An 11,888-nucleotide genomic window follows, 5' to 3' on the forward strand; every position below is an offset into this window, starting at 1 on the left:
CATTTGCACCCTTCCCTTCTCCCTCCCTCTCTCTACCTCTCTGCTATTTTTAATTGGCACGGAATACATATTCCTAAGTTACGTATTTATAAAGTGTGACATGAAAATACATGGATACAATGTATATTGAGCAAGCATTTATCTCAGTGTCCTCACTGTCCGCACTGCTGTGGAACATGAGGACTCATTTCTCCTGCTTAACTCTTGTAGCTAAGTCTGCTCTGCAGCTCTTCCTCTTCCTCTTCTCACCCTACCTAGCCTCTGCTAATCACTTTTCAACTTTCTTACGCGTTAAGGTCAACTTTTAAGTTTCTTCACAGGAGAGAGGTCATATTTCTGTGTCTGGATTGTTTAACTTAATGTCCATTAGCCCCATCTATTTTGCTGCAAATGACAGAATTCCATGGGTTTTGTTTTGTTTTGTTTTTGGTGGCTGAACAGTAGTTCATTCCATGCATATATTACATTGTCTTTACCCGTTTATTTATTGGTGGAGGCTTAAGTCATCTTGGCTATATTTGCACAATTTTACTTTTCTTTGTGATTTCTTCTGAAGAGGAAAAGTGCTATTTTTGTCTATTTTATAAATTCTGTGTAATTTAAAATACTGTTGGACACCATTAGTCACTCCTGTTTTGTAGCTTACATTTTTTTCTGAATTTAAATCCCAAGTACAATGTATACTTAAAGCTCTTTTGAAAAATACTTTAAAAACAATATATGTGTATGTATACACGCTAGTGCTTGTGGAAATCAGGATGTCAGGCTTGGTGGCAAATACCTTTACCCACTGAGCCATCTTACCAGCTCTTAGAGCCCTGTTCTAAACACCAGGGAAGAACATTGGGCAAGTAACAGTTTTCACCACTCTCCTCCCCACCTTTCCTCCCCCCCCTCACTTTTCTTTCTTTTCACACTAGGTCTTACTGTGTAGTCCAGGGTGGCCTTGAACTTGAGTTCTTCCTATTTTAGCCCTCCAAGTGCTGGGGCTGCAGATGTGTACCACCAGACATAGGTAAATTTTCATTTTTCCTTCTTTTTCGTCTTTTCTGTGGCAGGAAACAGTAGGGGCGACCCACAGACATGGGGTGTACACCACTCAGATTGAGCAAGGGATGGTAAAGGGAGTGGGTGAACAGGAGGAGACCAGAGTGGGGGTGGGAGGGAATGGCAAGGGTAGACTAGTCATACCCACCTCTAGGCCCCAGGTAGCTCATGGAGTTTTAGCTGGTCATGGCCCCAAACCATCATGGTGTAGGATCAGCCTGGGCTTCCCTTTCTTCCCTGCACCTACCTGGTACTACTACTTCAGTTTTCAAAGTGTAGCTCTGGTGTCCCTGGAGACGCCTCTAGTTGTTGTTTGATCTTAACGGTCTCTGTGTCCACTGGAACACTCTATGGAGCAGATGTCATGCAGGAGTCTAATTCAGAGCTTCTGTTTCTCAGATACGCTAGGCAGTTCATTGGTGTGCCCTTGGAGATGCCCTGGGACAGCCTCAGTGCTAGATTGGTACTCAAGGCTGGGAGGGACTGCCTTTGTGAGGCCCTAAGCTCTCTGTGTGTAGAAATTGGAAATACTCCAGGAGTGTATTCAGTCATTTCCCAGCAAGACTTCTTGAAGGCAGGTTAAGAACTGCAGGTTGACATTGCTTCCCAGTCCCTTTGCTCACTGTCCTCAGTCTACCTCACTGACCAGTGCTCGTCACTCTTCTTCTGGCCCCTTCTTCTCTGAGCATCCTCAAACACAAGAATGCCTCCAGGCTCAGCCCTTGGGCTTCTTCTCTGTCTAGAATGGTGCTTCTTAACCTTTCCTTCCCCCTCTCATTGTATCTTATGGAGGCTCAGGTCTGGTGGGAGGATAGGTTTGGGCTCAAGGCTTGTATTTCCAGGGAGCTGATAGCATTGGTGCTACAGGTACAGGAATCCCCAAGTAGTCAGGCCCAGGACAGGCTCAGTCTCATCATCTATCTAGTGTCTTGACTCTGATAAGGCCCATTGTCTTCATGTGGATCTCTCCTCTCAGACTCCAGATGTTCATGTAACTGCCTAAAGGGCTCTATTTGAATTGAAATAGCAAACTAATATTTTGAAAATGGAATTAGTTGCTATCATCTTAAGAACACCTCTCTCTAACTCACTTGTTTCAAAACACTGCTCATACACCCTTGGGTGTTCCTGCTTCTCTTCTCCCCAGCTTCGTATAATACAGTGTTTGCAGGGTATGGCCAGCTCACCACCCATAATTGCTTCTAAACTGGGCCAGACTATTGTTGTTAGATGTCTCAGTGTGTGTAGCAACCTAACCAGTTTCTGCTTTTCCCCTGGGCTTCTCTGGTTCAAAGTGAATCTGTTTGACTGCAACCAATCTTACTCCTCCATTCAACTCCTGCAGTAACTTATCAGAGAATCTTAGTTCTTGTCCTGGTCTACAAGGTCTTTTTTCAGGGTATAATCTCAGAGCTGCCAGGATCTTGTTCTGCTAATTAAATCAGTCTCTGAGAAATACAATTTCCAGTTGGTCTCAGTTGAAAAAGTGCGAGTTCCATTGTGTGATGGTGGCTCTTGACACTGGTTTGAGAAGCCCCTCTTGACACTGCTTTGGGTGTGTGCTCTGTAGTCTCTGTCCTTTCCCTACAGCCTTCTCCTTTCCTGTCTTACATATGTAAGATGTACCCGAAAGTAACAAGATAAAACGGGAGAGAACAGTGAGAGCAAGAGAATTGTCATTTATTCTGATGATTTTTAATCAGATTTAAAAACATAATACAAGGCTGGAGAGATAAAGGCTAGAAAATGTCAAAAGTGTAATACAGTGCTGTAAAGAGCTCTGTGGTGCATGCCTTTTTTTTTTTTTTTATTTTTATTTAAAAGCTGTTTGCTCTTGCGCCTAGTTTATATTCAGCAGTGTATACTTAGTCATCTTAAACAAAAGATCCTTACTTACTGGATTTTCTTCAGCATTAAAAATCACAGTAACCTGAGAGGTCATCTGCCACCACCTCCAGCATCTGTTTGTTGTTGGGCAGCACTCACGGAGCACAGTGTACTTGTTGTCCACTTGAATTGTCTCATTTTTTGTTGGTATAAGAGGGTTTGCGGTAAGAATGATAAGCAGGCCTACTTCCTACCTCTGTGTTCAGCACTCACTACTGACAATTGATGTTATGTTCTAGAGATGTTCTTAAGTGAACCCCTCCCCCCCAAATTAAACATTTTGTTTGTTTAAGACCAGTGTTTCACTGTATAGCCCAGGCTATTCTGGAACTTGCTAGATGTAGCCCAAGCTGGCTTCCAATCCATGACAATCCTTTTGCCTCACCCTTCTGAATTCTGGGTTGTACTATACTACACTTGTCAATTTTGGTGTGTTTTTAAGAATTTCTGACAATAAAATAAATGAAGACACCTGGTCTAATTTCTAAATCATCTAACAGATATGATAAGGTTAAGTGAAAAAATACATGGGAAACTCTCTCAATACAACATGGAAGAATAATAGGTAGAAATCTCCAGAGCATTGCTCATTTCCATGAGTTCCAGATTGTGTACCTCTGAAATTCTTTGGCATTATTCTGCTACCCCTCACCACCCCCCGCCTTGTTTTTTTTTTCTTTTAATAGTTATCTTTATTTAGTTATATGTGTTTGGGTGACCTTGGAGACCAGAATAGGGCATTTGATTCCCTTGAGCTGAAGTTACAGAGGGTTGTTAGTCACCTAATATGGGGGCTAGGATTTGGACTATGATCCTCTGCAAGAGGAGCAAGGGCTTTTTAACTGCTGACCCATTTCCCTAGACCCTGCTCCCTGTTCTGTCTCGGTGCTTGCCCTCCAACTCCCCTCCAGCTCGTGTGCCCACCAGAGTTGTCTTTCTGTTCAAGACCTGCGGACCTCTCCCGGTGATGTCTCCGAGTCACTCTCCCCTTCCTTGCCTTAAGTATGAGCTCTGCCCCACAGCTGCCCTGCATGTGCAGGGACTGCCTGCTTCCTGCTCATCCTCTCTACTCACTCCCACCAGCACTTTTTTTGGCCTGAATAGATAAGGTTTTGTCCTAGTTTCAGATTCATATCCCAACTCTGCCAATTAATTGCGTGATGGGACCTTGTCTTAGATGATCCCTTTTTCATTAAAATGGGTGTGGAGTAGTACTTGTGACACAGAGTTGAGGTGAGGGTCCAGATTGCCACTCAATAATCACAATATAGTGGAAACAACCCAGGTGTGTATTAGTAGAGGAATGGGTAACAAGATGCAGTGTGTCAGTCAGATCTCCGCCACTGTAGTAAATACCTGTGTGACTTAGAAGAAAGGGTGGTCTTGGCTTATAATTTTCAGAGATTTCAGCCCCTTGTTGGCCTCGTTGGTTTTGGTCCTGTGGCGACACAGCACGTCATGGTGAGAAGTGTTGTGCAAAAGCCTTGTTAATACTTACCTGGGTTATGAAAAAGAGAAGGAAAGCACAGGGGTCCTGCTTCAAAAACACAGAATAAAAATAAATAAAATGCCAAACTGGAAGACAAGCCTTCAAAATGCTGGCCTTTGGGGGCACATTTCAGATTGAAACTATAGTATGTAATCCATTCATACAATAGAATATTATTCTCCTTAAAAGTAACTCATGTGGATGACCTCTGGTACTTTGGTTCCAGTTTACATTAGAGCAGCATTTAGTGGCTAACATTAAAATGTTCGTTTCAGCTCCGTCTCTTATGGGCTTTTGTTAATTTTCTGACATCTTGTTTCTTGCCACAGAGTTATTGATTTAGGAGTCATGACTCCCTGTGATAAGATACTTCAAGCTGCTCTTGACCACAAAGCAGGTACTGTGCCTCAGTCTACTGGATGTAGCATTCAGCATTATTCTCCTGAGAGTCTGTTGGAGAACGGTAAAGCCCGGCTCATGTAGGGTCTGAGGGACCTACAGGCAGTCAGCTCCAGTGCAGGCTGTTGGGGCTGGAAAGAGGTGTGTGAGTGTCCATGAGCCTCCTGAGTTCTAGAGCTGGAGTGGACTGGCTTCTTAGAGGAAAACAGCTGGGTTGGATTTTCCCTTGTGTGTAGTTGCCTTTATGGTCTAGTCTGAGAGTATCATGAACTAGAGATAATTTCTGTTGTATGGCTTCCTAACTCTGTTACAACCGTGTTGCTGCAAATTTAAGTTACACTGCTTATTACCCAAAGCAAACACTAAATTCCTAGAATTATAAATTGACGTGATAGGTTTTCTGATCTTAAGTACAAATTTTTAACAAAGGGTCTTCTTTTCTCTCTCTTTCATTCTCACTGGTCAATTTTTTTTTTTTTTTGACAATAGATATAATTGGCCTGTCAGGACTTATCACTCCATCCCTGGATGAAATGATTTTTGTTGCCAAGGAAATGGAGAGGTTGGCTATAAAGATTCCTTTGTTGATAGGAGGAGCAACCACTTCAAGGTAAGTCAGCACGATGACCTTTATACTCACTCTGACTTCTCCTAAATGCCGGTGTTTCATGACTGTGGGAAAATCTGCTGCTGTTCTCTACTTTGCTTAGCGTGTTGTCTCCTTGGCGCTGCTTCCCATTCTCTCACTCACGGGGAAGTGTGAGAAGGCTTCTGGAGCCCACTCTGGGGACTCCTTTGTGAGTCCTTCCCCTGGCCCTGTTTTGAATTCTGTTGGCTTGTAGTTAGTTGTCTTTTCCTTAATCCTCTTGTCTTCCAGGCAGCTCCTAAGAATTGTAATGTACTCTTAACCCTCTTGGAATCATACTGAATAGCAAAACTGTGGTGTTGTTTTTTGTTCTGTTTTGTTTTATTTCAGAAAGATGTTGCTTGAACTTCTGCCTACTCTGTTCAAGCAGGAGTCATGCTAAGTAATTATAAATTTCTGTGAAGACACTCGAACCTTGCAATAGCGACACACTAATGAAAATGACCTAGGAAGTCAGTTGGAGGAGTTGTTTCCAAGAGGAGGACTTTGGGGAGAACTTTAGGATAAAAGGCATAAAGGGGAGAATGTTCCCATTGAGTTACACGGGCAGTGCTTGGTCCAAGTTCATTTGAGTGTAGCTGGAGCCTCAGGCAAGAGCTGCTGTTGCTGTCCCAGTCTGAGGACAGTCTGCAGGCAGAAGTTCTTTGCACAAAAGGCAGGGGGTTAATGAAACTGCTTAACATTTTTCTGAAGGTTTTTAGCTGATTGATGAGGTTAACCCACATTATGGAGAATCATCTACTGAATTTACAGATTTAAATATTTATTGCAACTAAGAAATACCCTCAGAACAACATTTGGACTGCATGCAGTGTGATCAAAAACTGACTAATGTGGCATACCCAATCTTACACATAGAATTAACTATCATATTATTTACAATGTGAATGGAGAGTTTCCACAAGTAGCAAAATGTTTACATCTTTATCCATTAATTACTTTTTATTAAAGTGATATGACAATTTGGCCATTGTTGCTGATATTAGAAAATTAGATTTCTTTCTTTTTTTTTTGTTTTTGTTTTGTTGTTTTTGTTTTTGTTTTTTGTTTTGTTTTGTTTTTCGAGACAGGGTTTCTCTGTGTAGCTTTGCGCCTTTCCTGGAACTCACTCGGTAGCCCAGGCTGGCCTTGAACTCACAGAGATCCGCCTGTCTCTGCCTCCCAAGTGCTGGGATTAAATGTGTGTGCCACCACCGCCCGGCTAGATTTGTTTCTTACCAAGGACTGACTGACTTACTAGCCAAGTGGCAGAATTATTCTTAAGGGATCTGACTGGCCACTGATAAAGAGGATTTATTTGTGTGTTTGTTTTCTTTCTGTGCTGAGATTGGTACCTAGGGTTTGTGCATGCTAGGCAAGATCTCTGACTAAGCTATGTCCCCAGCCCCCTTTTTACTTCAAATCTTTTATTTATTTATTTGTTTGTTTGTTTGTTTGTTTATTTTTACTTTTGAGACAGGTTCTCACTGAATTGCCTAGTCTTGAACTTGCCTGTAGCCCAGGATGGCCTAGAATTTGCAGTCCTCTGTCTCAGCTTCCAAGTAGCTGGACCTACAGGTCTGGACCTGTAGGCCTCATGGATAACTTGGGCCTTATGAACCTAACCTGGTCTTTTGCTTAGTGTGGAAGTGGTAATAGGACCTATGGACTATTGTCAAAATAGAGACTTGAAAGTTGGGATTGTGTAACATACTAAATCTCTACATTAGGAGTTATGCACCTGGGACGCTGGATTCATAATTAAAAAATCTTGATAGCATAGTGTGCTTCATTAAGATCAGGAATTTGTTACTTGTGCTGATTGGAAGTTGACTACTTGGTTCATTTTATTATAAGAGCCACCAGACAAAAGAAAAAAGCTCTCCTCAGACACCTGGTTGTTTCTCCTCAGATGATTGAGAGTTCAGCAGTACCTAATTCTTCCCTTTGCTAGATGACAGCTCAAGACTTGTATGATTTTAGGAGACAGATTTCTGAGGGCGATAAGCTGTGACTTTTCCAGTAATGGCTTGAACCAGACTTGTGCTCCCAGACATTTGAGTACAAGGTATGACCATCCAGTAGAGGGTCTTGAGAGAGGTGGAAGGTTAGGGATCAGAGATGGGTGGGAATGTACTTGGAGTGTCCCATTTAAACCTGTTATTCTATCTGCAGTGTGGGTGGTGTGGTATCACCTACGGGAACTTCATGGAAATCTGGCCTTGTTATGGGCAGATCTTCACAGGGTATACATTCTAAAAGTCATCTGTTAAATTTAACTAATGTATAGCCAATTACTACTGTTTTGGTTAGAGTTTCTTTTGCTGTGATGAAACACCATGACCAAAAAGCAAGCTGGGGAAGAAAGGGCTTATTCATCTTACACTTCCACATTGCTGCTCATCACCTAAGGAAGTCAGCACAGGAACTCAAACAGGGCAGAACCCTAGAGGCAGGATTTGGTGCAGAAGCCATGGAGGGAGCTGCTCACTGGTTTGCTTCCCATGGTTTGCTTGGCCTGCTTTCCTAAAGAACCCAGGACCACGATGGCCCCACCCACAATGGACTGGGCCCTCCCCCATCAGTCACTAAGAAAATATCTTACAGCTGGATCTCTTGGAGGCATTTCTGTTGACAGGGTTTTTCGGTGTCCCAGGAGCTACACCCAAGTAACCATAAGGAGGTTTAATATTAATTATAGAGTCTTGGCCAGTACCTCAGGCTTGTTACTAGCCAATTCTTACTGTTTTAACCCATTTATGTTAATCTACATTCTGCCATGTGCATCATCTTGCACCTCCTGTTTTCTCTCCATGTCTCTCTGGTGACTCCTCTGACTCCTTTTCTTCTCCCAGTGTCCTTAGTCTGGTTCACCTGCCTAACCTTATCCTGTCCATCCATCGGCCAGTCAGCTTCTGTATTAAACCAATCACAGTGACGTAGAGTCACACAGTGTAAAGGAGTATTCCACACATTTCCTCAGCTGAGGCCCCTTCCTCTCTGATGACTCTAGCTTGTGTTAAACTGACACACAACCAGCCAGTACAACTACCAAGTAGGTTTTGCAATTTCCTTTTTTTCTTAAATTTAAGGGAAAGTCACATTGCTCTAAGGTAGAGATAATTTTCTGAGTGTGTGTGTATTTAATTGCTCAGAAGTAAGGTGATTTTTATCTTCCTCTTTACTTTGACCATGAGCTTTTGCTAGGGAAGCTTAAAATTTAGGGGTGTGTATAGGATTTCATGGAATGCATTTTAGATCTGTTCTTACTTCTGATTTCATCATCTTTTTTGTCTCCTTTGTTTTTTAAAAATAATTTGTGTGTGTGTGTGTGTGTGTGTGTGTGTGTGTGAGTGTGAGAGAGAGAGAGAGAGAGAGAGAGAGAGAGAGAGAGAGAGAGAGAGAGAGTGTGTGTGATGGTCAGAGGATAACCTTGTAGAGTTGATCTCTTGGGTGTGCATAGGCCATGGGGTGCATGTGGAGGTCAGAGGACAAGTTGGAGGACAAGAGTTTCTCTTACTACTCTGTGGGTCCACAGGATTGGGTTTATGCCACCTTGCTTGGCAGTAGGTGCCTTTTCCTCGCTGAACCATCTCACTAGCTGTCTTTATCTACCTTTGTGTGGGCTCCATTGAATTCAGGTGCTCAGGATTGTGTAGTGAGCACATTGGCTGGCTGAGCCATCTCACCTGTTAAAGCACCAGCTATGCAATGTTTATATAAAATACTTTAATTCTAGACTAGGCCATGATATGAAAGAAAAGATTACAATACACTTTGACTAAGGGAAAGAATATGAAAATACCTGATTTGGAAGAAGAAAAGAACAGGAAACACATGGTGGGAACTTCTGTAAGCCATCCTGTGAGCCACTTTTCTCCATCTTCAGGCCCCACTTAAACCACTTAAAGGGAGGCTATATTTGTTTCCAGTTCTCAGTTTTGTATATTTCTTAATGAAATTGCTGATAGATAGCCTACACCATTGCCATCTCTGTGAGTTTGAGCTACAGAGTGAGTTCCAGGAAAGGTGCAAAGTTACACAGAGAAACCCTGTCTCGAAAAACCAAAAAGAAAAAAAAAAAAGAGTTAAAAGTTGTTCCTGGCATCTGCATGTTAAAGTTTGGCAATGGAAACTTGGGGCTGAGCAAATCTTAGTATGAAGTATTTTGTTACTTCTATGCTTTGTTTTAAATTAATTGATTCACTTTGTGATATCAGGGATTGATTGAAACTAGGGCTTTCTGCATTGTAGCAAGAGTTATACCACTCAGCTATATCCCTGGCCCTTTACTGTTTTGTTTTTGTTGCATTTCAGGTCTGGAGTTTCTTTTTACAAGTAGAAGTGGGGTTGAGGCCAGTGTGTAGATGGCTCTCTCAAAGAGGAAGCAGCGGTCAGATCTGTGTCCTGTGTCTTCTGCCTGCTTCCTGCTTCCCAGGGGCTCTGGCTGTTCTCCCAGCTCATTTGGAGGGAGGAAGTTGACCTTGATGACAGCAGGGTGTGACTGCCAGGGACTGTGTTCCTCCCTTGGCTCAAGCAGGTTGTGATGAGTGCCTGGGCTGGAACTCATTCCTTGTTGGCAGATAACTAAGAACAAACCTTTCTCATTTTGTCAGACTCCCTTGGAGCCTAGGCCTATCAGTTCATGTCATTTCACCTTGTTTTTCTCATCTCAGGATGGGAAATAGTCATTTTTGGTTTATAAGGGAAATTTGAAGTTCAATATTTGTAAGTTAAGTACCTTGAAGATTGCTCTTGAAAATACTTTAGAAACATATTATCGCTAATGGTTCTGAACATGAGTTGTCTGAGCAAAGAGCTGTCAGCACTGATGGATATGCGTTTCTTCTTGACCCTTGTTTTCAGAACCCACACAGCAGTTAAAATAGCACCACGATACAGTGCGCCTGTAATCCATGTCCTAGATGCATCCAAGAGTGTGGTGGTGGTGAGTGTGGGGCCTTCCTTTACTTCAAATGTGTTCTAAAGAGGGGACAGAGAAAGCACTAAGAGCTAAGGTATCACCCGAGATCCAGTTTGTTTTGACAAGTTCTACTGCAGACATGTGAAAGAGCAGGTGAAGGGACATGTGAAAGGTCATGGTGTGCTGCCGCAGGGCTTGCCTCGCTGGAAGTAAGCCCCGTTAGCATGTCTGGCGCTTTTAGGGATGCTGACCGAACTGAGCAACAGCTGAAGGAAGGCACTTGGACATCTGACCAGATTGACAGATGCCTTTCATTTCCAAATATGAGTCAATTTCTTTGGCCATTGCTAGAATTAAGTGGAATGTAGGATTTTAAAAATGACTTTGTTCCAGATGTAAGAACACTTGATAGGGCCAGCTGACTCAACCAAAAAGCAGAGTAATAGATAGTTGCTCAGTGAACACAACAAAAAACCTTGCCCAGGTGTCTTTCCCTGCCCTTGTCCTCTAGTGAATCCTGATTGCCACTCTCATGTGTTTGCTGAATAATAGGCAACACCAGCTGGGGGACATGTGAGAGACCACATGGTCCTTCAGTTTCCAAGTTACTTGCCTAGAAACTCAACATAAGGTAGAAAAGAGCTAAGCAGCCCCTTCTGTCCTTAATACCATTTGTAGTTTTCAGTGAAAGCATAGTTTGACAACTCCAGGGATTTTTGTAGGGAAGAAATACTACTGAAGGGTCTGGTGATCTGGGGGACTCCAGCAACACTGTGCAGACTGAATGACAGTGACCACAGTTCCCATGCTGTATTCTGAAAGGAAAAATTCAGATCTGTGTATTTGTTTACATGGAATTTATACAGTAATCACTATTATACTGAGTTGAGTGTATCATGAGGTGTTATTGTAGGGGCAGGGGTGGTGGTGGTGGTGGTGGTGGTGGTGGTGGTGGTGGTGGTGCCACCTCTGCCACAGTATGTGTATGGAGGTCAGAGACAACTTGTGGGGATTGGTTCTCTTCTTCTACCATGGGTCCTAGGGATTAAAGTCAGCTTGTCAGTCTGGCAGCAAGCATCTTCACCTGCTGAGTCCTCTCACTGGGCCTCAGTAGAATTGATCTTCCTTGGCTGCCTTATAGTTGTTGAACTTTATCTTGCATTTCAGTGTTCTCAGCTGTTAGATGAAACTCTGAAAGATGACTATGTTGAAGAAATACTGGAAGAATATGAAGATATTAGACAGGACCACTATGAGTCTCTCAAGGTAAGTGATGAAAGCAGGTCTGTGCTCATTCAAATCAGAGTGACCCATGGTTTTTCATGGGTGTCATTGACTATTTTGAGGAGTCCTTTGAGAGAGGCCTATTTCCTAGTACAAATATGAATTCTTTGGTATTTCTAAATTTCTGATTTTTTTAAATTAAATGTTATAATGAATTATAAGTAGGGAATGGACCTGCATCTCTATAATCCCAGCACTTAGATGAGGGCAAGAGGATCATGAGTTTGAAGCCA

The 11,888-nt window shown here is 42.6% G+C and overlaps 1 protein-coding gene across 2 annotated transcripts in view; it reads left to right on the forward strand.

Annotated features, from left to right (window-relative positions):
• The window catches only part of Mtr (5-methyltetrahydrofolate-homocysteine methyltransferase), an 85,902-nt gene that overhangs the window by 58,846 nt on the left and 15,168 nt on the right, over positions 1 to 11,888 (forward strand). For both annotated transcript variants that reach the window (XM_036187957.1, XM_036187959.1), the window contains exons 23-26: positions 4,753 to 4,820; positions 5,312 to 5,432; positions 10,314 to 10,395; positions 11,539 to 11,637. In XM_036187957.1, the coding sequence (XP_036043850.1) occupies positions 4,753 to 4,820; positions 5,312 to 5,432; positions 10,314 to 10,395; positions 11,539 to 11,637 (370 nt within the window). The remainder of the gene's footprint in view (positions 1 to 4,752; positions 4,821 to 5,311; positions 5,433 to 10,313; positions 10,396 to 11,538; positions 11,638 to 11,888) is intronic.

Source organism: Onychomys torridus, chromosome 5 (genome assembly GCF_903995425.1).
Source record: "Onychomys torridus chromosome 5, mOncTor1.1, whole genome shotgun sequence".
In the NCBI taxonomy this organism is placed as follows: Eukaryota; Metazoa; Chordata; class Mammalia; order Rodentia; family Cricetidae; genus Onychomys; species Onychomys torridus.